The 27,088-nt window shown below is 44.8% G+C and overlaps 2 protein-coding genes and 1 long non-coding RNA gene across 6 annotated transcripts in view; 1 reads left to right on the top strand and 2 right to left on the bottom strand.

The window, feature by feature from the left end:
* Window positions 1-9,721, top strand: part of spock1 (SPARC (osteonectin), cwcv and kazal like domains proteoglycan 1) — a 116,914-nt gene extending 107,193 nt beyond the window's left edge. For all 4 annotated transcript variants that reach the window (XM_056439522.1, XM_056439520.1, XM_056439521.1 and 1 more), the window contains 5 exons: window positions 4,169-4,288; window positions 4,594-4,815; window positions 5,284-5,346; window positions 5,942-6,079; window positions 8,364-9,721. In XM_056439522.1, the coding sequence (XP_056295497.1) occupies window positions 4,169-4,288; window positions 4,594-4,815; window positions 5,284-5,346; window positions 5,942-6,079; window positions 8,364-8,551 (731 nt within the window). In that variant the 3' untranslated portion in view covers window positions 8,552-9,721. The remainder of the gene's footprint in view (window positions 1-4,168; window positions 4,289-4,593; window positions 4,816-5,283; window positions 5,347-5,941; window positions 6,080-8,363) is intronic.
* A 3,131-nt stretch (window positions 9,722-12,852) lies between these two features.
* bicc2 (bicaudal C homolog 2) lies at window positions 12,853-25,665 on the bottom strand. The gene is made up of 19 exons (XM_056439515.1): window positions 25,398-25,665; window positions 24,180-24,226; window positions 23,753-23,822; window positions 23,544-23,623; window positions 23,104-23,265; window positions 22,938-22,991; window positions 22,475-22,690; window positions 22,101-22,352; window positions 21,864-21,995; window positions 21,418-21,607; window positions 20,965-21,101; window positions 20,664-20,869; window positions 16,976-17,081; window positions 16,476-16,515; window positions 15,157-15,320; window positions 14,271-14,484; window positions 14,023-14,189; window positions 13,766-13,865; window positions 12,853-13,442 (listed from the first exon to the last, which is right to left on the bottom strand). The coding sequence occupies exons 1-19, from the start codon at window positions 25,663-25,665 to the stop codon at window positions 13,312-13,314; spliced, it is 2,736 nt and encodes a 911-aa protein (XP_056295490.1). The 3' UTR covers window positions 12,853-13,311.
* LOC130209721 (uncharacterized) lies at window positions 18,429-20,059 on the bottom strand. The gene is made up of 2 exons (XR_008834679.1): window positions 19,797-20,059; window positions 18,429-19,107 (listed from the first exon to the last, which is right to left on the bottom strand). It is a non-coding gene; the product is annotated as an uncharacterized LOC130209721 (long non-coding RNA).
* Window positions 25,666-27,088: the final 1,423 nt, after the last annotated feature.

Raw genomic sequence — 27,088 nt, 5'->3', positions numbered from 1 at the left:
TCTGCCGGATGGACTCCGGCCCGAGCAGAGAAGCCATTGCAGCCGTGTCTCCCAGTCCGGGGCCCACTACATGGTGGTGGTTCTGGAGGAGCACAGCATGCTGGTCAGACCTGGTGTTGTGCCGTCATGGATGTCCAACCTGGCTCCATACACTAGCGGTTCTCCCAGCAGCCTGCCCTCCACCACCAACTCCACCTCCAGAGTCTCCGGGGGCAAACCTTTTAGAGAACAGGATTCCCACACTCCATTTGTATTTAGTTTGTATATGCTTAAAAGACTTATAATGAAACCAATTAAACCCAACAAAGAGTTATCTTTGATTTGAAAAAGAGCTGTGAGATCTAAATATTCTTCGCCCCCGTCCCCAGCGTCAGTGTCTCTATTTTATCGTTATTCTCTTTATTCTGAAGACTTAATTCGCTGTGACGCCTCCTCTGCTTCTGCTGCTCAACTGTGTCTTCAAAACATTGGAGAGCTTCTCCTCGTCAGAGAAGGAGTCTCCGAGCTCGACTCCCCATTCACCGTTTGCTTTCTGTAAAAAAATCGTTATTCTCCCCTCACTGTATCCTTTGGAGCTCTTTCGTGTAGCAGGCCTTACGCCAGCAGAGTCCTCCTCCATGCTGGACTCATCCTCTGCTGCCCGTTGGCTTCCTTTTCCTGAACCTACCGCAACTTGTTTGGCCTGTGAGTTTTCCCTCCTCCTTGCTGAGAAATTTGAAACGCCTCCTCATCCCCCTCCATGTCCACCTCACTGCCCGTCAAACCCACTTCTTTCACCACTTTTCCACTCTCACACTTTTCTTTTTCTCCTTCTATTTTCTGTCCCGTACCTGTCTCCAGCTGTCCTCCTGACTTTGTGTACTCGCCTCTGTCCCCTCTTCTTCCAGCCGCTGGACCACCTGTGTCCTCTACTCTTCTGCCTGCTGGACCACCTCTGTACCTCTGTCCCTTCTTCTTTCACCCACGTGTCCCCTCTGTCCTCCTCGCTGTCTTTCTTGTTTCTCTTGGCGCCGTCCTGTTTATCAGATTTTTTTTTTAGGACAGACTTTGCTCTTGTGTCCCTCTCTACCACAACTAAGACATTTCACATCATCAGATGTTGCGAAAACAGGCATAGAGAGAGAGAGAGACATAAATGGTTAACCATATTATCTAAGTGTGTTGTGCCCTCCAGTGTGTCAATGTTTTCAGCTTTAGAGAGCGATAAGAGGGGTCCATTGAGACTCATTGTGGGGCGTAGGGCATAGTCACAAATACTCGAGAGGAAAAGAGAGCAGTGGAGACAAAAGGGGGAAAAGTGGAGGAAAGGGGAAGAGGGACAAAGCGAGTGTATATATCAAAACAGTCTTTGACTCTACAGGGTGATGTGTGAGAGGAGAGATGGGAAATGAAAGTACTCAAAGTGTCCTCTACGAGAAACCTAGTTAGGTACAGCTGGGTGGGATAAGTGGCTGCTGTTGTTTCTTAGACAGTTGACAAATATAGAGGAGAGAGAGAGGAATTGGAAATTAGTAGGAAATAGAGGGAAATGAGCAGAAAGTCCTCAAATGCCACAAACGAATCACAAAAGCAGAGTGAATAGAATTGCAGTGAGTGGGAACAGAAAGGAAAACTTGGTGAGGGGAAGAATGAACGGTCAAATCAATGAATGATAAAGCAAGAGCAATATGCTAGAGACTCCACTACTGCCAGAGGAAGAATTTTAATTAGGAGGGGAAGATGGATCATGTTGTTGTGGCTGTTGGTAATTTCTCTGCTCCAGACCATGGAAATGAAGAGCACTCTGAAATGTTATCCGTCTGGTCCTGAAGGGATATCACACACACACACACACACACACACAGAACACCTTGATATTCCGGAGGTAATGTCACAAGGATAGCCAGCCAGATAAATGTTATCAGTCCCCTCCTCAGCTCCGGTCTGTTGCCTGGGGCGTCCTCTGTTTTATAGCAACTGCAATAATGACACAATCCCATACTAATATTATACAGTGGGTATGTGTGTATGCCCTGTTTGCAGCCATGCTAGGATTCAGCACATGGTTTGGCAACAGAAAGAGGAGTGTGAGTCAACAGAGACATCTCGCAGCCTGTCAACCTTCTTAAAAGCTCTTTGGTTCATGGCTCTGAAATATCAGTCGCCCCCAACAGGCGCAGCCGAGCCGCGCTCTGGCTGCTACGCGAGCGCCAGAGCTGATCATGGACGCTTTTAACACTGCTTGTGATTCCACCAGACACACAGCATGTCAGAAGTGCCTCTCTGTGCTGTGTGTTGAGAAAAAACATGTCCGTGGTGCTGAAGTAGCAGATGGATTGTGCAACTATTTCTCTGAGTCCGAATTCCTCTGCAGTCCAGCTAAAATGTGTTATGTATCTGCACATATATCAACAGATGTGTTAGGTGATGCATTGATATTCAAATAGGTTTAATTTGAAGGAGTACATTGATTGAAGGAGCAATGTTCAAGGTTTTTTATTTGCCATTTGTGCTATAGACCAACAATCCAGACACATTGGAATTGTTTTGCAGGACTCTCCGAGTCAACAGAGGTACAAACACACTAATAATAAGGACACATATATAAACACACTGGACATAAGGTGTTAGAATATACAGTATTAGGTACAGTTTTTAAAAAACAGGTTATCAACATAAAAAAGGAGAGGGCAGAGGTTAATAAATATATAGGCTAGTGCTGAGTGCTGTTCCTAGCTTGTGAAAAGAAAGAGGAGAATGGGGAGAGTTATATGGGGATATTGCACATTTTGAGAGGTGGAGGAAGGCAATGTGGAGATATTGCACATGTTGTAATATTGCACATTTTCTCAGAAAGTACACATTTACTTGGAACAAGTTATAAAACACCATACAGAGGCCTCCCATTCTATGCATATGCAACTTGCTCGGGGGGGTCAGTGGGAGGGTTAGGGTGATTGTTTGTTCCCCTTGCCACGGGAATGAGAACAACCTTCCTCTGCATTATCTGTCAGGCAGGACAACGCTGGAGTGTTATGGGTTGGAAGGCTCAGCATGAGGTGTAGAATGACTTGTGTCCTTCAGGAACATTTGTCATGCTCTCGAATGACACAGCATCGGAAAAGAATACGTCAGTCAAATTCAGGAGAGAAAGAGAGAGGAAGGTGGAGACTGACAGCCAGAGCTGCAGAGGGAGACAGGCAGAGGCAGAGGTCTGCTTGGATTGCAGGCAGACCCTGTCAGTCCCATGGAGCTGAAGGAACCAGGGATTTGTTTGGCAGACAGAGGCTGGTATATACTTTTAATTTAGGGCATAATTAAAAAATATTGTTCTCAGTGTTTGTGCTCTCTTTGGGCAGTAGTATGGAGAGGAGCATCGGCTTGCATGACAGGGTCACATCAGCTTTCTTTTTGGTAGTGGAGTGTGATCACACATAAAGACACAAGTGCCTTGGTAGCCGAGGGGATACAGCCATATGTCGTATATAACAACAACATACCAGGTTGCAGCATTGGGACCTTTGTGTACGCCATACCCCTCTCCCAACTCTACACTGACAAATAAAGCAGAAAAACAGAAAGAAAAAATATACATTAATATTTGAAGAAAAGAAAAACACAGACTTATCTCTGCCCTGGGTTAAATCGAGTGGCCTCTCACTGAAAGATGACGTTTGTCATTTGTCACTTGATTGTGACTGTCAGTGAGTGTGTAGTTTCCTAAAGTCAATCATCTGAACAAGAACACTAAATGGTAAACAGATAAAGATGAAAGCGGAAAAGGAAACTCCATTGTGGGTACTGCATGTGTGTGTGTGTGCATGTCCGATTGTGTTCCTATGATAACTGTTAAGAGATAGCTGCTCCACTGTGGAGATCACTCCACTGTGTTTACTCTACGAGAAGAGTCGGATAAGAAAATGAGAAGAAAGGACACGGAGAGGAGAAGTGCATAGCAGAAATGAAATTAATGTTTAATAAGGAGCAAATAAAGATTGTTCTTCTGACGACATCAACACATTGAATGCCAACCCGCTCCTCATTAGTGTGTGTGTGTGTGTGTGTGTGTGTGTGTGTGTGTGTGTGTGTGTGTGTGTGTGTGTGTGTGTGTGTGTGTGTGTGTGTGTGTGTGTGTGTGTGTGTGTGTGTGTGTGTGTGTGTGTGTGTGTGTGTGTTTGTGTGTGTGTAGCCTGCACTGACACAGAGCTCCACAGTCTGGCTGCAAGACTAAAGGACTGGTTTGGAGTCCTCCACCTCGACGCCAACAGAGACCTCAAATCCTCTGACAGCTTTGACTCCACCATAGGACGTGAGTACATCACTCCACGAGATGTGTGTGTGTGAGAGTGTGCGTGTGTAAGCAGCCCTTTCCTGTTGAGCAGCCACCCTTTTCAGTCCTCATGAGAGCAGCTTTTGACAGCAACCTTGCTCTGTTCTCTGTAATGTCAACATGTCTGACTCTGAACACATGTCAGCTCTGCCACCACATGCACTCAGATATACTCAGATATCAGTGTGAAACTTGAAAAAGATGCAAATGTAAATAACATAGACATGTTCTGCAGTTCATAAATTCCATTATCAGTTTTGTATCTCTGCTGCTTTCTCCTCCAGACTTTGACACCAGCATCTTGCCCATCTGTAAGGACTCACTGGGCTGGATGTTCAACAAGCTTGACCTGAACTTTGACCTCCTACTTGATCAATCGGAGCTAAATGCCATTTACCTGGACAAGTATGAGCTGTGCATGAAGCCCCTCTTCAACTCCTGTGACTCCTTCAAGGATGGGAAGCTGTCAAACAACGAGTGGTGCTACTGCTTTCAGAAACCTGAGGGTGAGGATGTGGAGAGGGTTGATGGAAAAACGGATTGCTTGAAACTAGCATTTAAATAAGAAGGACAAAGGCAATAATGACATGTAAGCAGCTACAGAAATGTAGACTAATTTAAAAGAGAAAATATAATTGATGAAAATGAATTACTAATCTAACACGTAAACCAAGATAGTAGATAGATATTACAATTGCTGGTACCAGTTGTTTTTAAAAGATGTGCAGTTTGTACTAAGGTCCTTTTAGTGGATGATGGATTGAAGAGGATACAGAGCTAATTCAGGCAGTGACTAATATTCAGTAGCCAATGTGAGGGCTGAAGCAATTTAGGAGAATGCATAGAGGAATGAAAGAGTAACCAATATAAAACAAATCAATAATATGTTAGAGTAGAAACGGACATTTCAGTCAAATAATTCTGGTCTAAAAACAAGCTCTGCCAATGTAACGGTTGTGAATGCTCTCGTGTAGGACTGCCCTGCCAAGCTGAGAAGAGCAGGATCCAGAACCAGAGTCGAAGGAAGAGCCTCATAGGTCAGTCTGGATGATTGACAGCTGTCAGTCACGATCTCCTGTCTGAGAAACCAAAAGCACACATCAACATGAAAAATGTGATCCATTTTTTATATTTACAACCAGAGAAAAATGAATAAGGAGCAATAAATACACTGTACACACACACAAGCACACACTGCGAAGCACATTTTCACGTTTTCTACACATGTTCTCTGTCGCCTCAGGGCAGATCGTTCAGTGTACCAGCTCACAAGAAAACAGTTCGGAAAATGAGCTTGGGCTGGGTCAAATGAAGGTCACAGAACTGTGTGTGTGTGTGTGTGTGTGTGTGTTTATGTGTGTGTGTGCATGCATGTGTGTGTTATTGAAAATGACTGCTTCTCTCTAAGCGGGAAGTATGGCACCTTCACAGCAGTAATTGATTGTTGATCTCCCTCTGTGAATACACAACAACGTTGGTCACAACCACAGCCCATCAACCTCTGATGTTACCCTTCTCAGTATTTCTGTCAGTTTAATGTTCTCCACCCTCTCCCCCTTCCCATATGGCTGTTATCTCTCTTTCTCTAACCTTTCCACCTCCCTCCTTCCTTCCTTTCCTTTCCATCTTTAGGCTTTTATATTCCCCGCTGTACTGAGGAGGGCTACTTCAAACCAACCCAGTGTCATGGCAGCACTGGCCAGTGTTGGTGTGTGGACAAATATGGCAACGAGATTGCTGGCTCCAGAAAACAAGGCAACCCGAACTGCGGTAAGACCAACTCACAGACACAAACAAAAGGCAGACTGACACACCCACATACTTCACTTACAGCGAAACACGGGGATGGGTTGTGTTGTGTTTGCCCTGATTGGCTCCCATTTGTCTAGCTGCCTTTTAGAGCTAATGCTTTAATCCAGGTGGACTGTCTTGTATCTCTTTGCAATCTGCTGCTGCTACAGACGAGGGAGACTGCACAGCTTCTCTTTAAAACATTACGTACCACTGAAACACTTACAGCACCACGATTACAACTTTGTTCCATTTCTTTGCTTTGTATTCTCCCTGTCTGTCTTTATCGTGAGCGGCATCTACGCATCAGTGATCATTTAGGAAACAGATCACAATCGGCATGCCTCTGAGCTCTGAAGTCAGTGTAGCTTGTTTACTATGAGTCAAATGTCTGATTATATCTGCCTCTGATCCTGCTCATGTAGTTTTGATAAAACACGAGCATCTTGCCAGTCACTCTTGTCAGCAGAGAGTGTCAAAAGATGTGTTATACACATGATTTTGTAGTAGCTTCAAAGTTGCACCTTTTAGAAAAGAATAAATGCTTCTGGCTGATGTTGGCATCCAAGAAGATGCATTTAGACGAAGCGCACATATAATTAAGTGCTTTGATATTTCAAAGTCATAGTTAACAAGCCAGTGCTGGGAATTCAAAGGGAATGGTCAAAAAGCCAATAGAAGCACTTTGCTGCAAATCAATGGACGAGGGATTTCATTGTTGGAAGAAGAAAAAAAGAACAATAATTAGCCAGAAAGGATAAAGGCAGATATACTGATTACCAATCAAACAGCCAGCTCACAGTCACAGATTACGGCTCACTTGAATGCCAGTCTAGTCCAAAGCCAGTAATTGCAGCTTCCAATATTGATGAGGTGTCTCTCCTGCGCCACACACACACACACACACACACACACACGCGCTGATAGCAGCAGTCTTTTGTCTCTGGTCTAACAAGCTCATCTAACTCAGGCTGGAGCAGCTGGAAGTTCTCCCGTTCAGCCTTGCATTGAACAGGTAGCAATGCAGCAGCTCGTTGCTTGATAACCTGAACACTATAAGCGCCACTTAATCAAGTACTCTTGTGCACAAGTGTAAAATTTCACAAAATGCTGGAGGCAGCAGCTGAGTTAATGACTCTTGTTTGCACTATCGTCACACTCAATGCAACACCAGTGCCAAACAACATTCAACATCAAAATGTAGCTGCAGCTGTAACTTAAGTTCACGGAGCTCAGCCAGACACAACTGAGGAATGACGGACAGGGGTTTGTGTCTACTTCTTCTTCTCTTCTTCTACGCTACCATTTATTGTCGTGATCAGAGATCAGAATATATATACGGGTCGGTCAGGACTATATACAGGACTGTCTCAGAAAATTAGAATATTGTGATGAAGTTCTTCATTTTCTGTAATGCAATTAAAAAAACAAAAATGTCATGCATTCTGGATTCATTACAAATCAACTGAAATATTGCAAGCCTTTCTTTTAATATTGCTGATTATGGCTTAAAGCTTAAGAAAACTCAAATATCCTATCTCTAAATATTAGAATATCATGAAAAAGTATACTAGTAGGGTATTAAACAAATCACTTGAATTGTCTAATTAACTCGAAACACCTGCAAGGGTTTCCTGAGCCTTGACAAACACTCAGCTGTTATAAATCTTTTTTTTTACTTGGTCTGAGGAAATATTAAAATTTCATGAGATAGGATTTTAGAGTTTTCTTAAGCTGTAAGCCATAATCAGCCATATTAAAAGAATAAAAGGCTTGCAATATTTCAGTTGATTTGTAATGAATCCAGAATGCATGACGTTTTTTTAATTGCATTACAGAAAATAAAGAACTTTATCACAATATTCTAATTTTCTGAGACAGTCCTGTACATACAGTTGGCTTGGCATCGTCGGCTCTGACTAAGATTCTTGAGCAATCGAGTGGCTTTTTAAGCACTTATGCCCAATGGTACGAGGAGAGAAATGCTAACACATATAATCATCTTACACTAAACACAAAGTGCTGCTGGAGCAAATTTCTTTAAATGTTTGAACAATTTTTTTATTTTGGCCCAAATGATGGAGCTGGATGAAAAGCTAAAAAAAAAATTACAAAAGGTATTGCAATTAATGCAACATTTGACAGTGATCCATTCAAATGACTTGATCTGCGGTGAGTCACACGGTGCACAGATTCTGTTACACAGGACTCTCGATGTGCTTCTAACTGGTATGTTTGTCTGTGTTTGTCAATCTCCCTAAAGATGAGGACCAGGAGACATCGGGGGATTTTGGCAGCGGCGGTGCCGTCATTCTCCTGGGCGACCAGGAGGAGGAGCCATCACAGAGCGGGCAGAAGAAAAGACGGGGACGGATTCACCCCCGAGGAGCCATCGAGGACGATGAGGACGGGGAAGACGATAAGGATGACGAGATTGGCTACGTTTGGTAGTTTCGCTCCATTTTATTCTGCCATCAGCCGACCAGGAAACTCAGCACAGATCTGAAGCCATTCCAATGTCTCCTCCTCCAGTTACTTTAGCAGCAGTCCATTGTTTGGCTCCTGAACTTACTCTTGTGATCTCTTTCCCTTTTCCATGTCTCTCTCTTCAGTGAACCTCATCCAACCTCTTCATTTTCAAGTGTTTCCCTTTCAGATGGAAAACAGAGGACATGTTATGTTTCAACAACTGTCAAGACCTTGTCAGATTTCTGCTCAAGCTGTCCACTTTCTGCCACTGCCTTCCCCCAAACCTGCCATCTTCAACCTCTACTAACATGGACTCGCTTCTCTATTTTCCCTTTTACTCCCCCTCTGCCTCTTTCTTTCTCCTATTCTGTCCCTCTCTCCTATGCCGGTATGTCTATTTCAGAGCCTCTGGTCAGTCTGTGAGTCCAAATACATCAGCTGATGTACTGGATGTAAATATGTTTCCTCCAGGAAGGCCAGATTGTGGATTAAACCTTCCCATCAGTGGTTTTATTCTCATGCTCTGTGTTGCTTCAATGTTCAAAGATGTTCCCATAACATGCTCCAAGCTCTGATATGCTCACTCTGTTATTTCATGGAGGATTGTAAATTATTTAATTGTTGATCTTGAATGTCCCAGCAAGCCCAGAAAGCAATGAGATAAATGATGTATTGTCGTTGTTGTTGCATGTTTCTCATCGTGTTTCTGTAAAAAAGAGATTTACCTGGCCAGGTCTAGCTCGATGCATCTCAAACAGAAAGTGATGCCGTTTGGCTGATACAATACTTTGTTGCTATGTTGATGCTGTCTAGTGTCTTTTTGGTTCTTCTCCCAATCTCAGGAGGTAGGAAGTGGCATTGCAGAGCGGTAGCATTGTAGAAAAATCGAACCACAAGGCCTACAGTCCAAACTTATGGCGTTTCGGCCAGCTGTTCTTCTACTAATTGGTCGGTTGGGCTTCTGAGGCTGTTTGGCTGTGAATAGACATTAGAGGAAGAAGCTGCTCCTGAGCTGGGAGGACACATGAAGTCGGGCGAGCAGATATGTTCGTGATTTAAAATTGAAATCCTCACCATGTCAACTACGTGAACTTTTATTTGTAACTTTGAACATTTCAGTAAAGTGGCACTTTGGGTGTCTTTTGAACCTTACAGTGCTGTGTCCATGTGTCTCTTGTTCTCCTAATGTTTCATTTCCAGCACAAGCCTCACATTTCATCTTCATAAAAACACAACTCTTTCCTCACTGTGAAACCACAAACACTTGATAGGAGTTGCTCATGCTTTCGGGTTTTATTAAAGCTCGGGTTTCTCTGCTGTAGAACAATCACAGCCCTCCATCATTTCTGACCTTTTCCAACTTGAGAATGAAGGTTAGAAGCAGACATAAATGGTTGCAGCAAAACAATACTTGAATCACTTGACTTTGAGAGGGGAATCACAAAGCCAGCAGTACCCAAAAGAACATAAAAGCCTAATGAGTGTTTTTGTAATATCACTGGCTAATGGAACAGATGACCCCACTGCCTTGAAACAGCCTCCTCAGCACTTTGAAAACACATTGTAACAACAGTCAGAGGCTAAGAATATTCTTGCTTCAAACAGCGTATTCAGCAGTTCACAACACACTCTGTCAGATACAATAGACAATGGGCTTAACTATGTGCATCAAATTACGCCAGAAGCTGTGGAGGGTGTATAATCATCCACATCTGGGACCTTGGCTGTGCAACGTCCTCTTCCGTCATCAAACTACACGACAAAAGCTATAAAGAAAAGGTCTCATTCGTCCATCTTTCTTCACATGCAGTGTCTGCTGCTTTTTTCCTTGCTTTGTATGCACCTTACTCCTCAACTTGCATGTATTGTGGCCCTGGTTACTCCTTCCACTGAAGCTGCGTCTGTGAGAGTTTGCAGAATATTGCAGGTGTCTTCCATTTTTCTTTTCTTTTTAAAAAAAATTAATTATGTGGGAACACGGCCTATTACACCTTGAAGGAAAGGTTGGCCAGGTTTTCGATCTACGTTTATCTTTCCTATTAAGTTAAATGTGAAGATCGATAGCATTCTCACGTTTGTCCATTAACTATAAAGCCACCACCAGCAAGCGGCTAACTTAGCTTAGCATAAAGATCAGCTCGTCAAAAGTAACTAAATCAATCTATCAGAACTGCAGAAGCCCACTACTTATCATGTTCTAACTCTTTCCTAGCTCTCTCCCCCTTTTTCTAGCGAAGTTGGCATGTAGCCCTCTACAATGGCCAACTCTGTGAGTCACCAGTCGGCTACAGTGAAAGGAAGCATCGGAGGTTGCATCCATAATTCTCAAAAGGGGGCCAGGAACGAGGTGGATGTATTGAAATAATCGAAATTCCAAAGTATTCACATTGAGATGAAAGTTTATTTTTCCTTGTATCTTCAGCCACCACGAGACACGTCTACACACCAGCGCCACTTACAACACTTTTCCTCATGCTCTCTTTCTTTCTCTCTCTCTAATTATTGTTTCTATTTCCCTCCTCCCTCCCACTACCTCTCCTAGATTGAGTTCCAATTCTATCTCAGTAAGCGAGCTGCGTTGTTGTGTTTTATCCTCAGGGCACTTTGTTCCTCTATTTCATTTCTCTATTGCAGTTTTTCTATTATCCACAGATGGCTTGGGGGATCCTCCCATTGGCTCGAGGTCTCCATGGAGACTGGTGATTGGTTACAACAAGGGGGGAGTTTCCATCAATTGGTGCCACAAAAGAGCAGCTTGATGAGTTTGCAATTTAATATGAAATATTGTTGTTTGGTCCTCGCTCCACTTTGCTAGATGCTGTGTGTCTGTCGCTTTGTAGTTTTCAGGTATATTGTGTTAAACACAGCTGCGTGCTGTTGCTGAAAACTACAACAATAAACCAAATAAACCAATAAACCGAAACAACAAACTAAAAGAAAATACCATATGATGTGGGAAACTGCAGTGAGGAGATAATACACTGTGGGTTTGTAATAGGAGCCATTAAGAATATAACAATATTGATTATAGTGGCTTTAAAAGTGTTATCTTCCTTCACTCAAAGCCATCTCTGATTATATAAAGCTTTAACATATCCTGCATCATCTTACGTAATATGTTGTTTAGACCACTTAAATATAAAAACACCAGGCAGCAACGGAAGTCTGTTCACAGTTTCATCTCAATAAAACTCTGCCACCTGCCTGGATTGCCATTTTAGCAACTGAAAAGTACAAGTGGCTCTCTTCAGGATCCAGAGTGCTGCTGGTCATTCCAGGTAGTTTTCATTCTGGCTGTTTGGTCAAGGACCTATTTAGACCCGCAGCCACAAAGGAGGCCAATTAACTACCTAAAGGAAAGGAAATCCAGCAGCTTCAGGGCCCGAGAACCAGATTTTAGGATCACTTGTCTAAAGCCTGCCTATGTAATTGGCAGAGACATTGTCATAAGTAGGGATCATCTCTCCCTAATCTGTCACAGCCCACCACTTCTTTCCACTCTCTTTCATGCTCGGCTGCTGCTGCACCAGCCGCAGCTCGCTGAGCGCTCGAACAGATCAGACCCCCTCCTGACCCCCTTGCGGAGGTTTCTTGGAGCATTCGCTTCGATGTGGTTGCCAATGCTATTCTAAAATTGCACATTTAAAGAGAGATCATACCGGTGCCGTTGACACTCTGCCAGTGTGGTTCCTCTTACAGCACTAAATTGCTGGCTGTAGCCCTCTGCTAAATAAATTTAACAGGAAACAACTCATAAGCGGTTCCAGTGGCTTCACTCCTGTCAACAATGATAAATTAAATTGGGACTTCTAGGTGAACAGTCAGGCGAGACCAAACCACATTAAAATGTGTCACATTACCTCACACAACTTAATGCATTTACCTATTAGGGTTTCTAATTCATTTTTCCCCTATCTGATTGTTGCTGCTCCACCTTGTCCACCTGGAGCTCTAATGCTGTTACATCTGTGTTTTCCCGTCAAACAATTCCATTATTTTCATGCAACTCAAATGTGCCTTGAATTTATAAGCGCAGTGTGTGACACCAGTGCCCTCTGTTGGTCTGATCCGGGCTTTGAGTAGAGAACAGTTCACACTACAGGTGGTCCCATGTGAATTAATAACACTGCTCTGAGGGGACCCTGGTGGCTGAGGGGTTCAAGGAACCGACTGGCCCCTGTTTGAGTCTGGCTATGGACCTTCATCTTCATACACTATTTATCTTACTCTCTCTTTTTATTTCCTGTCAACTCTCCAATAAAAGAATAAAAGGCCCCCAAAAATATAGTCTAGATGGACAACGGCAACGTTTTATTTATTGTCATTATCATAGTACAATGTAATTCATTTTTGTAAATATATATTTACAAGGACACATAAATGTAGTGGTTATCATGGAATTAAACACATGGCCAGGGTTATTGTTTCTATAATGATGAAACACACTACCGAGGATCAACACGTTTCATACAGTTTGTTCTTGTCTGGAGGGGAAGACCTCCCTGTCTTGGTGTTGTATAAAAAGCTTTGGGGTTTGGCTGTAGATTAAGGGCACTGGACTCAAATGATTACATAATGTTTGCTGCCCTTCAGGAACTTCCATGCTTATCCATTTATAATAAAAAAGTGACTAAGAAGCAGATGTAAACTCTGCACCGCCAACAGCATCACTGCAGACTGTTTTAGAGGCTGAATAGCTCCACGTCAGTCGGGTGGAGCTCGGAGCTGCTGGGATTCTCCTCTCACCAGCGATTACTCTGAGCCGCAACTTCTAGATCCATGATCCGCGGTAGTCGGCCACTAGCACCACCCTCCAAGTACCCAGGCTTCACTGCAGGTGTATCTGACAGCCTCCTCTTGCTCTTGTTTAGGTCTGCATCGGAAGATAAACAATTCAATCATTTTCAGGACATGGTGGGAGAAATCTTTTTCATTCAAATGAAAAGGTTAACTTAAAAAATAACACGCAGACATTTGAGGAACTAAATAGAATACTGTCTCAGGATTATATCTCCCGGCTCGCCCAGAGACGCCTCAGAATCCCCCATAATGAGCTGGGAAATGTTGCGGGTGAGAGGGAAGTCTGGGTCAGCCTGCTGGGTCTGCTGCCCCCGCGACCCGACCCCGGACTAAGCAGGTGAGAATGGATGGATGGATGGTGTGAAAAATAAAAAGTGGAGACCATCATATTCTCACCTGAGATTGCCAATAACATCTTGCGTCTGGCTCCAAAGGTGGAGATGCCCACTTCCTTCAGATCCTCTTCAGAAAGAGTGAGGAATGTCTGGTAGTCAATCTGGAGGAGTACACATAGCAGTTGCTTCATAATGCTCATTCATTCATTTATTAAAGCGTCTCTGTTTGTGTCTGTCCACTTGCAGAAAGTTCTCCCACACGACGTGTGTAAGTGAAAAGTTGAGACGGATTCATTGAAAGCCTCTACGTAAGTTCACCTCTTGTTGTTCAAACACGTCAATGTATTTAATTAGGCCCAGTTGGCTGAGCAGCTCAGGTACATCGTCTATCATGTGGGGGGAGGGGCTCCGCTGACTGCAGGTTGACGCCCTCCTTGATGAGCACACACCTTCGAAGTAGCCGCCGCTGCCTGGGAAGCTCTCCGCTAGACATCAAAGGTCAAAGTTCAGAGGAAAATGTTATCGGTGGAAGTGAGAAAGTGAAACGCACTTCAGCAAGTACTTACAGGGTTTGTCATTCCTGCATCGATTCATTGAGGACGCAAATGAAGCGAAGGAGGAGGTAGAGGAGGTGAAAGCGGTCGGGGTGGAGGAGGGGGAGGAGGAAGAGGAGGAGGACGAGGATGGGACAGGAAGGGATGCAGATGCGGCTCCACATCTGTCCCTCCAGTTGTCACAGTTGCTCCCATTAAACATATTTCCCATCTGAGCAGCCCATGACTGGAAGGAGACAGAAATTGTACATTAAATATGAACTACTTTTTCTTTCATCTGCAAACATTCAACCGCAGCACCGTGTACTTATGTCACTCGCCCTTTCTTCCATCTCTCCTCTCTTTGTTAGGACTAGAGGTCAAACGGTTTCAAGTGATAACATGTTCTCAAGTAGAAGGGTGTTTTTAGTATAGTAGATAAGACATCAATAGAAGAAAGTTCATTGGCGCCTGTGGGCTGATCTGTAGCACTCTCACACGAGATATTATCAATGCAATGGGCATAGTGAATGCTTCCTTTCATCTGCCTGGGTCTGAGAAGAAGATTATTGGAGGAAGGCTCTTGCTCTTATTAACCTAAGTGAGTCTGCTTCTCTCTCACAGAGTGGGCACAGAGCGGTCGTTCAGGAGGCTTATAAACAGCCAGAGAGAAGAGCTGAAACAGCTCAAGTCAACAGGCTGCTGAGGAGTGTCTGTGTTGACTGAGCCGATGATCTCAAGCACCAGGTAAGTGAGCGTTCAAATCAGCAGTGCATTACCATCAAATGGGAACGTGTTAGGGGGTGCTTATTTTGACACACTGCAATTAAAAAGGGATTTTGCAACTCAAAAGTTCAGCACAAGTCAGATGTCCAGTTTTTTAAACGAGGCATTAAGTTAGTGTGATGCTCATTTGGACCTGTTGCTGGCTATTGCTGATGCTCAGGTAGGGTTTGTAGCTGCGTCGGCTGATGTTGCGGAGCTCCTTGATGGCCTCGGCCGGCATGGACTTGGAGAAGCCGAGGCCGCTCCAGGTGTCAGTGGGCGTTTGGACCTCTGTGAGCACAGGCTTCCTCTGCATGGCTGACATAACATACAAACACACACGGAAGGAAAAGTCTGACTTAAAACATACATTTACTGAATTTGTCATTTTCTTTCCAACTTAGGGGCCGCTGACTTCTCTCTGATATCCTCGCCTGTTAGCGACCAGCAGCAAACACTGAGCGATATCAGCATTTGTCTCTTCTGACGGTGGACAGAAGACGTGTGAATGTGTGATGTGACAAACAACTCCAACAGCACTCCAAATAGTGCGATATCAATAGGATTATAACTAGTAGTGTAACTGCTTTTCACTCGTGTGTTATGTGTGTGTTTATGTGAGTAAATGTCCCATTCATATCCTGGCATATGGGTGTCCTAATGACTGTGAGGCAGATGGCACATTCAAACTGCTAATTCATAATCCCATAAAGCAACACTGAGGGAATTTAGTAGCATTTGGCTACAGATCTCCCCAGTATCTCTCATTCTGCATGATAGATGGAGTGTGATACTGTGTGTGTTTGTGTGTGTGTGTTTACATGCATTTGCTTGTAAGGGCACACACACAACTGTGTCTGCATGCATGTGTGGGTTGTCTGCATTGTGTATATGCCCCGTGTGAATAAAGTGGGAGTGCCAGTGCTATTCTATTATATCTTTGGCACAGTGTAGCCCATAAACAGGCCCCTTCATCAGTTGTCTTGGCAGTGAACAGCACTGAAACGGCCCCTAAAACACAAGCCCGCCTCTGCTCGGGATATGAATGTGTTGCCTCCATAACATACTTGAATGAACTAAATAAGCCACTTCATCTTGGGTAATCATATGATATTAAATCATGTTTTCTCCACAATATGTACAAAACGTGTGCACTTAATAATTCATTTGATTTCGTGTTGTTTGAGGAGCTAAGTTAAAGTCCAATCTGGGCTCTGCTCAGTTCCAAAAACAACAGCTTGGCTGGATATAGGTGGCTGTTTCACAAGGAATATAACATTACACAGTAGAAATGTTGGGCAAAATTCCCCTGAAAAATGTGTTTTAATACATCTATCTGCATAATACAGCAACTAGATAAATAAGGAAAAGAAATGCTTGCTTAGCAGTGCCCTGATTGCTGCTGCAGAAGCCTTTGCAGAGCTCATGAAACCACAGGACAGGAGGAAATATTAAACATTTAGCAGCACTAACCTCTGGTTGCCAGCAGTTTCTTCCTCTCATAGTCATAATCCTACAAAGCACAAACACAAAAAGAGAGAGGGTAAATAATGCATGAAATTGAATTCTTTTTTTCTCTCTGGTTGCTGAGCCCAGGCCGGGGGAAGCCAAAACGTCCTGCTGTTGTCGCATTAAGCTTGTTAATCCTCCACTCGGTAACCTTTGAGGGTGAGCGATGACAAATACAAAAGGAAGCAAATACATTCTCAAAATCAAATCAATAGGTCACATCACCTGCTGTTTTAATCTATCTTGTCTTCTACGGTTTGATGCAACGAGGTTTGAGATGTTAAATCTTGTGTCTCTCTCGCTCTCTTATACACCTCCTCATATACAGGTCTCTGCACCTCCAGTGTCATCAGTCTTTTCAAGGGTTCATGAAAGACTTGATTGTCTTTCGAATGACACAAATAAGGCTGTCCGTAGATGCAGTGCATCATTTTATGAGGAAACAGATTCCTGTTCTTCCTCACCTCAGCCTTGGATGAGTCAGCGCGAACATCCTGAGCCATCGTCACATCTCTCCTCAGGCTGTTCCTTCGCTCACTCCTCCCTCCCTCGATCTCTGAGTTCAGCAATCTGGCACATTCAGACAGAAGCAAACAAATATCACACAAACTCACACACAATTGGAAAGACATAGTCAGGTTATACTCTGATGGCTACTTCCAAAATCCGAGAGATTACAAACGTTTTCTTTCCTGAGCAGCAAAACTACAGAAGGGTTTGAAAGACAGAGATATGATGCTTTGTAATTATGGATTATATTAAAGAAGAGCTGCAGATAACAAAGAAAATCTAGATTTGTCAGGTGTGTGTGTGTGTGTCTCTGTGTGTTTGTGTGTGTGTCTGTGTGTGTGTGTGTCTTTATGTGTGTGTGTGTGTGTGTCTGTTTGTCTGTTTGTGTGTCTGTGTGTGTGTCTCTGTGTGTGTGTGTGGGTATCTGTCTGTCTGTGTGTATGTTTGTCTGTCAATGTGTGTGTGTGTGTGCTTTGTGTGTGTGTGTGTGTCTGTGTGTGTGTGTGGGAGGAGGGTATCTGTTTGTCTGTTTGTCTGTCTCTCTGTCTCTCTGTGGCTGTGTCTACTACCGCGCACTTAACGAAGTGCACTGCAATTCAGTGCACTGCAATTCAGTGCACTGTTCAATGTGCCAGTGCGCAGTGCACAATTCGACCACTGCACTGCGGTCAGTGCACTGCAATTCAGTGCACTGCAATTCAGTGCACTGCATCGTCGCTGATAAGTGCTGTCTCAAATGGAACACTTAACCGTTAACCACTTGGCGGAAGTGACGGACGCAAATCTGTTCACGGCACCCGCGAAATAAAGCCGGGAGTGACGTATGCAAATCTGCTTGCGATACCCTAACCCTTAAACTGACAAAATGAATGCACTTCATGCCCTCTTGTTGTCCCTTGTTTACCCCTTTCTCCACCCCATGTGGAAACTGCGATACCTCCACAATCGCGGCAGGAGCCTCCGCCTTCTGGCTGAAGTCGAGATGGTATATGTAAATTTAATTGTGATTTTGCCTTACCTTCACAGCATAGCTTCACGTAGTTGTTGCAATTAAATTCTCCTCGCTAGGTATGCTAAATTCTCAATTATCTTTGTCAGAAGTAGCCTTCTTCTTTGCAATCCACATACACGCCATATGGAAATAAAACATGACAACTCTGTACATGTTTGTCCCTAGATTCCAATTAGTTTTAAGAATTATCCACTGAAATGATAGGCATCATCTGCTTGAAGTCACACAGTAATAGGCCTACTTTGACTGACTGTACTTTTATACACATCTCTGTTGTAGTGAAGTTCACCCTGATACAGGAATCAATTAGCAATTTAACACAGGCATATTAATTATTGTTACAAACATGCATCAATTCTAATATAAATCAGAAAACGCAATAAAAGACTACAAAACCTCAATGACATTTTATTGATAAAATGACTTGCATATTAATATAATCTTCCCTTCCCCTCCCCTCCCCACACTCTACAGCATCCACCCAGTCCCAGGCGGCGCTGCCGTATCAATGTTGCAATGCCACTGCTGGCGTTGTATTGTGATGGCCACAGTGACATGAGGGTGGACTTCAGGCTCACCGAGTCATTCAACGCCCTCATGGCTGTGCTGGGCACTGACTGACCACGGTTGGGGCCCTGAGATCTCCTGTCTAGTTTTTATTTTTTGGCTTGCCAGCGCCACCTCCTATCGGGTGGTGGCCAGGGCCTTCGACAGGCCCCGGGGCTCAGTGCATGATGCCAGGGTCCTGAATAACAGCCCCATCTTCTATGAGCAGTCATCCCCTCCTCCAGGATACTGTATCCTTGGGGATGGTGGCTCCCCCTGCCTGTCCCAACCCATCTGCCTCATGACCCCCTTCAGGCAGCCTGTCCGCAACCACCTCCAAGCTACAACTGCTGCCTGTCAAAGGCGAGGTGTGTTGTGGAGAGGTCCTTCGGGATACTGAAGACGCGATGGCGGTCCATCTTCTTAAAGGCCCTGGAGGTGGATGTGAGGTGCCAGAGGTCATTGGAGCCAGATGCAGATGTCGGGAGGGCAGCAGAGGACCAGCACCAGCACCTCCAGGAAACGTCTCTGGGGCAGGAAACAGAAATAGGATAGCCATTCAGTGCTATGTCCCAGACCACCATTACATTTAAATTAATACATACACGACATTAAAAAAACAACACACAACGATGATTGAAAGCTACAATTATTTCTAGAAGGACAAGCTTAGATAGCTATCGTAACGGTATTAATTATCGGGCGGCGTGTGGGCAAACGTTCGCGGTGTCATGTTAACCCGTTATTAAACTGAGCATATCCATTGTCAATCCATTATTAAAATTGCTATTTCGATTGTTGAACAGAACAGCCGTTGTTTAACACTGTCCGATGACTGACATAGCTATCTGTCGTCGGACTTGCCGCTGGAGCAAGCGCCTGGAGCCGACCTGCCCCCGCTCGTCAAGCGAAAAGTGTCCGATAAAAGTGCACCTTGGTCGGACTGGCAAGAGGACCGGGAGGACCCAGCTAGCTTATCATAACTTCACTTTGTTTCAGTGACAGGATTAACCCTATAACGTCTGCACTAACAGTCTGATATCCGTTGGAAAAACCCAAACGATACCCATCCCTAATCATAACTGCCATGCAGATCCAATGGCATCTAATGCTACCTAGGTATGCTAACTGTCGGTATATATCATATACATCGTTAACTCCACCAAATACTCATGTCTTTAATACCAGTACAATGTGTAATTACCGCTGATACTTACATTTACGGTCTGTAGCTTCGTGGTCTACCGCTTGTGCTGTCCGCCATTGTTTTAGAAATAAAATGAAAAGCTGGCGAAAGGGCTCCTCCTCTTCCGCTACGTCGCCAAGATGGCGGCCGCTTAGGGCGAGTAGTGTCCATCGTTTTACACTACATTTTTTGCCCGTTTGCAGTGCACCATCCGGGTACTTTCAGTGCACTGAATTCTGCTGTTTTTTTCAGTGGCGCACTTCGAACACTGAAAGTCAGTGCTCGAAGTGCTCAAGTGCGCGGTAGTAGACACAGTGTCTCTGTGTGTCTGTCTGTTTGTCTGTCTTTGTGTGTGTGTCTGTCTGTCTGTCTCTCTGTGTGTGTCTGTGTGTTTGTCTGTCTGTGTGTGTGTGTCTGTCTGTCTGTGTGTGTGTGTGTGTGTATTTGTGTGTGGGGAGGGGGGGTGTCTGTGTGTGTGTGTGTGTGTGTGTGTGTGTCTGTCTGTCTGTGTGTGTGTGGGAGGAGGGTGTCTGTTTGTCTGTTTGTCTGTCTCTCTGTGTGTCTCTGTGTGTCTGTCTTTGTGTGTGTGTGTGTGTGTCTGTCTGTCTGTCTCTCTGTGTGTGTTTGTCTGTCTGTGTGTGTGTGTCTGTCTGTCTGTCTGTGTGTGTGTGTGTGTGTGTGTGTGTTTGTGTGTGGGGAGGGGGGGTGTCTGTGTGTGTGTGTGTGTGTGTGTGTGTGTGTGTGTGTGTGTGTGTGTGTGTGTGTGTGTGTCTGTATGTCTGTATGTCTGTCTGTGTGTCTGTGTGTCTGTGTAAAGGATTCATTGGGCCATTAATGTGAGCCAACACGATGACCTCACAAGTGATGCAAACAGGTGCTGTCTCCAGTGAAGGCTCACCTGTATGTGAGCGCCTGCCCTGTTGAATGGCGTCTGCCGTGGTTGAAAAGCTTGGCCATTTCAGGACCCTGCAGACTCCCCCTCCGTCCCATCAACCCCACCCGGCTCAGGCTGCTGACTGCATCACACATCTCAAATGATGACATCACCCCAACCCTCATACTCTCATCCTCCGATTGGCCAGACTGGTCCTCGTTTTCTAAGATCTGAAGGAGAATTTGGTGCTTAGCGTTGATTTCTCTGAAAGGTTTATTCATCAGAAAGGATTTGTTTTGTATTGATAGAAAACTGTATTAAAAACCTTCTCCAGCGGCCGGCTGTCTGTTCCCTTCAGTCCTGTCCTCCCCTCATCAGCAGCGTGAGGGGTGAGACCTGGTGGAGGTGATGGGCGGAGCTTAGTACCAGTCAGCAGCTCTGGAGAGCGAGCTGTCCCAGAGCCTGAGCAAAAAGAGGAAACATGATAGTGTATGAAAATCATATTCCTTTGTACGCCTGAATTAAAAAGGGAAACATAAAAACAGACACATATTTTCATCCATTCATCATATTTTAAATGTGTGCTTCAAACACAACCTTAATTAGAACCAACAGAAATGTGGGGTAAACGCTTCAGAGGTTAAAAAGTAGCTGATATAGAAAAGTTTCTGTATTGATAAAGAGAGAAAAAAACTATTATGAATACAGAATTTGCCAGATATGATTGTGTGGCTTTTTACATTTTCCATAGCATGCGGGTACAAAGATATGTGCTCACCCTGCTCGGAGAGACGAAGCTGCTGCAGCAACATGTTGAGCCAATAGTTGGCCAGCCCGCTGCCGGCCAGCGTGGGTTCAGGGGTCATCTCGGGTACCTTGGCAGTCTCACAGGAATCCAACCCGAGGAGCAAACGGCGGGCCTCATAAAGACTGGAGATGTTCCTTTCCAGACCTTTCACCACCGCTGACTGATAAATATATACAGTGGAACATTAGTATTCAACACACCACAGTATACAAGACTCCAGGGGACAGTTTTGTATTCAAAACCGAAGTGACCATTCTAGAAATAGAAATATAATGTGTCATATTTGAAAGTGAATTAAAAAAGATGAGACTGGTAGGCATCAAAAACAAAATGACACTTTAATTCCAGACAGGAGCGAGCTGATTCTAACAAGGACGAAGCCGCAAAGCAGCAACGCTCCGGTGATGAAGTTGTACCTTGCTGGTCTGTTTTACTTTGGGCTTCACACTAATGAAGACGCCCAGGTTTTGCATCATCTGAGCCAGCTTACAAGGATCTGCCTCCCCATCTTCGCGTATGTCAAACATCAGACACACGGGCAGACAGTCCTGGATGTGCATACAAAGACAAATATTTTTTGACACATACGCACTTGCTACCTCACGTGATTTTTCCTCATTCAATTCTGTGCCAACAAAACACCGCGACTGTACCATGAGCTGCTGCCGGGCCAGGCACACTCCGTCAGGGCTGCCCTGGATGAGCAGTGACGGGGGGCTCTGAGGAGCACTGAGGTCTGGTAGGATGATCTGGGTCTGGGTCTGGTGCATGACGCTCAGGAAGTGAGCTCCGTTCTGCCCCAACAGGAAGAGATGCTGCTGGGATGTGACATCCATCTGGCTGCTCACTGTGCCGCCTGTGACCTCTGACCCCAGCAACAAATCCATCAGGATGCAGGTCGCCTTCTGCCAGGTAATGATATATACATACAGTACATGACATGATAGTATACATCATTTAGACTTTATTCGGATGTGCCTAAACTGTGAAGTGGCTTCAAGTTGACTCTTAAATGTTTGACACGAACCTTGACAGCAGCTGCGTTGCCCTGCAGGCCCCAGACGGTGCAGCAGCTTTCATAGAAGTTGGGTTGTGCCTGAGGATGAGATGGCACGGCCCTGAAGCTCACACTGACCCCCAAAGTCTGCGCTACTTGCTGGATGAGCGAGGAGCCTGCATCCGGCAGAGCCTGGGGCACCAGGCTGACTGGGAGGTCAAAGGTCAAGGACAATGGCTGCAGATCCTAGGACAAGAACGATTGGATGGAACACAAGGGTAAGAGTGTGATGGAGACAAGACAGCGAGCTGAGGGGTAAATAAAGAGATGTGAGACAGACGGTGGCTTTTTGACAAATATGCCCGTCTTCATTGTGCCAGACATTGTATTAATCATTCAATTGATTGCTGTGTTGTGACCGGGGTGAAGAAATTGCGTTTTGAGACTAATAAATATTGATCCTCTCTGCTCAGACTGTACGTGAACCACTCACTCTTATCCTCCTCCGGGCTTCCTCCACTCCTCCTATGGGTCCAGCGATGGAGACCTAGTAGAAGTTGATAAACAAATACATATTTAAATTAATTTGTCTTATATGTCGAGCAGTGAATGGCTCATTAAAATGCTGCTTTAGTGCATCATGCATTAGAGGTTGCTACCTGGTTGCTTTTCTCTCCCGTACCGTTGTGGCGGTTGGAGTCGGGGAAATGGATGTGACACGATGTGACCTCCATCACCTTTTTGATGTTTCCACCACCTTTACCAATCACGTGGGAGTGCTCTGTGTAGGCCACGTCCATCTTTAAAGTCACCTTGTTGACCTGGATTTGACATTAAACGCCATGTTATTAGTGCAGATTACTTTTCACGACTTAGTTTAGCCTAACGATGTCATAGTTCAACAGGGAAAGGATCCTGCCCTCATGCACACAGGAGCTGCAAAGTCTCTCCCTCCTTCAACTTCAACTTTACAACAAACACATTTTCCAAATAACTTCTTATAGCAAAGAAGAAAACACGTAAAAGCACGTCATGATCGATCGATTATTGACTTAACTGTTTAGACAAATTGTGATAATCAAGCACCACAGTCTCTCACCCTGGTTTCCAGCACTTCTAGTATCTTCTTTTTGGCTTCCAAAACATTGTCTCTCTTCCCTTCCACCTTCACATGTGGATCTGAATCAAAGTAGGAGTTCATTTTAGGTTATTTACATTAAATCACTGACAGTAAATTGGCAATGGTAAATCAATCCATTGAACATCTGCCACAGGAAGGAAACGAAACACAGAGCACTGTGGTGTCACCTTTCTTTGACTTGGCTCCAATCTTCAGCTTGGACGGCCATCTCACCTGAGTGTCAGTTTCTCTCATCACCTGTGGAAGCACACACAGTGGGAGAGAGGGTGAGGAAATAAAGCTCTCATTGTATGCTACACATATCGAAACACACACACACACACACACACATCCCGAAACACAGCAGATCTCTTCGACCTCAGAAGACAAAGCCTCATTTGCATTTCAAAGACGGCAATCATCACCTCCATAAACCCAGTAATCACTGGATGAATGGAACAAATGTTAACATGATGATGTTCCAACTGATTTCTCAGTTACATTCAACCAGAAGTGTTGATGCACTGATGATCAGCTGTGGGCTTCACTGAGGAGAGCTGCTGGATTCTCTTTTAGTTATATATAAAATGCTTCCCTGTGTGGATTTCTACTTACTCTCTGAAAAAACTCCTCTCCTGTCTCACCGTCTCCATGCTTTGGAGCTGAAAGACACATAGCAAGCAAACAATAAAAGAACGAACAGACAATTAAAGAGAGACAAACATTTCAAAATTCCTGCAGTGCGGTTTATCACGTTGTGTTGGTCAGCAGCACAAAGTGCCTCTGTTTGCTGCACAAGTGTTCAACATCAAGCATGTGTGCAAAGTCAACACCGAAGTGTTGACTTGTCTGAGATTTGCCAAGCGACTGGAACAAGAGGTTACCGGGAACATAAACAATTTTAAAAGGCCATCGCTCCACAGTGACATTTACAGGGTTGGGGGTGGGGGTGCAGGAACGCCCCCCCCCCCCCACTACACATCACTAGGGGTTACACTGGCCGGAGCTGAGGAATGGGAAGAGAACAGTGTGGGTGGAGAGGAAAACCACAAATTAGCCAAGAGACAGCTAACCACGTCAATGACATTTGCTGATGCAAAGACCTCCCACTCTACAAAAAAACAACTGCAAGAACAAGAAGAAATGTGTAAAAAATAAAAATAGAGCACTCCTCAGCCTCTTGTCGTGAGGTCTCAAGTGTTGTTTGGCAGGTGATCACCTGGGAGGATGAGATACAACATGTACGGCCTGACTGACGCACAGATATCCGAGCTGAATTCGCTCCAGTTTTCCCATCGACAGTCTGCGTGAGGACAATCAGACACACGTCAGCCTCTCTCTGCAGCCGTGGCACACACAGAAAGAGTTTCCCCGGTAACACAGAGGAGGCATTTGTCATAAACCTGCCGAGCAGCGATTACTAACGGAGGCCGTTACCTCTGCTTCCCAGACGGGAATGATAATAGCAAAAGTGACTTCTGAATGCATAAGCCATTGCAGGTCGTACATCATAGTGATACAGCAACAGGGGTTGAAAGGATGGCAGTTACACCGATGGTGACAACAAGAACGGCCCTGACAGACACACAGGGTCAGGTAGATAACAGGGCCTGTGAGGAAGGGCACGCAGGGACACGGATCTGCCTCCCCATCTTGATGCACGTCAACCAGCAGACAGATACACGTAAACCACACAGTATGTGCGGGACATGAAATAGCTTCTTAAAACACATTTAAGTGGGAAGAGTGCACGGACGAAGGTGATAACAGTGCCAATGGAAAGCTATGGAGACAATGTTATTGACAGTGTTATGGACATCTCAGCTCACTCACCATACAACATGTTCTCCAGCTTCTTCCTGTCGATCCTGAATCTCTCCTCCACCCATTCTGGGTCCAGGCTCTGCCCTCCTGCATTCTCCTGCACTTGCACAGAGCTTCTACCAACTTCCTCTTCTTCCTCATCCTCTCTGTCACGTTGGGCCTCTCTGGGCTCAGGCATCACTGCTGAGCCAGGTTCTACGCTAGTTTCCAAGTCAGGCTGCCGGGCTGCTATGATGGCCGGGACCGGAGAGCTCTCCTCGGCGCTGCTGGTGGCCATAGCAGGACTGAGCCCCTGTCAGTGTTTGTGTGTATGTGTGAGAGGATGTGTGCATGTGTGTGACCAAGGAGACCAGCAGGGAGAGAGAGAAAAAGGGGAGAGAGGGGCAAGAAACACCCCCTGTGTCTTTTCTTTAAACTCCCCACCCCCTTCACTTAATTTAGTACACAAATCTCACTCTTTCTCTCTCACCTCACGCTGTTCAAGGCTTAAAGGGTTTGCTGCAATGGCCTTGCAGTGTGCAGATGTAGAAGGAGAGTCACGTCTTTACTTTAATAGAAACCACGTCTTCTCTATTTGAGGGGCTCTCCACAGACACACAAACTAAATCTGAGGCTCAGTCTGCTCTGCACAAATCCTGTGATCCTCAATTCAATGTCAACAGAATGTGTGGATAGATGGTCAAAGCCGATGATAAGAAAAGATACTTCACTCCCCACCTCCCTCCACACACAAACACACACACACACACACACACACACACACACACATCCTGAAAACGACCCTCACATCAGCCCACACAGCTAACAAAATAAAAGGGTCATCCAGTTGGGTTCCCCCGCACGCCTGTCTATGTCTGCCCCCCTCCCCTCCTTCTGAATGAGAAGTACGAGAGGTTGAGATTCCAGAGGTCAGGGGGAGGGGAGTGGAGGGGTGTATCGCAGCAGTGAGTGTGTTGTGTTTGTGTGAAAGCTTGCACCAATGCTTTTATCAACAATGTGTTTATATGTTGTATGTTTTTAAAACCTTAATATGAAAAGTATAACTGTCGCTTTATAAAGTAATGAAAGTACTTAAGTAGAGTAAAAGTACCTCTAAGTTGTACTTCAGAAAAGTAATTGAGTAAATGTTACAACAGCTGCCAACAACAAGCAGGGAGCCAGAACGTTGTAAACTCCAGTGTCAGGGGGGAATGGTTTAAAAGTTATCAAAATAATGCAAATCGGATTTTAAAAATTGCATCGCACTTCGTAAGACATCGCCTTGGTTTAATTTTCCAAACTCGAGAACTCAAGGAGAGATGAAAACACGGGTAAACAAAAACTGCTCAATTAGTCATGCCTGGTGGGACTCTGTCTCCAGCTCAACTCGGTGTTTTCCATATTGCCCAGACAAATTTGGCCTCTGGCGAATCAGCAAATATCATTTGGCAGGGCAGAGAGAGATCTTTGTATCCATGACAAACTACTGCAGGCTAGACTTATTTGCCTGAAGAAGATGGTAAGTGAAAACCTTGATGACTGTGTCACCATGGAAACTGGTCAAGAAGTAAATTATTCCAAGTTTAATCTGACTTTACGACTGCAGATCTGCTCCCTTCAGCCCCATCCGACTAGAAGAGTGTGTGTTTCCAGTAAGAATTGTGACAAGCGTCACTGTTTGATTTATCGGCCGAGGAAAGAAAACCGTCCTGGAGGGTGAC

Source organism: Pseudoliparis swirei, chromosome 19 (assembly GCF_029220125.1).
Source record: "Pseudoliparis swirei isolate HS2019 ecotype Mariana Trench chromosome 19, NWPU_hadal_v1, whole genome shotgun sequence".
Lineage (NCBI taxonomy): Eukaryota > Metazoa > Chordata > Actinopteri > Perciformes > Liparidae > Pseudoliparis > Pseudoliparis swirei.
The sequence above is the reverse complement of the archived record's forward strand: the minus strand, read 5'-3'. Positions and strand labels throughout refer to the sequence as shown.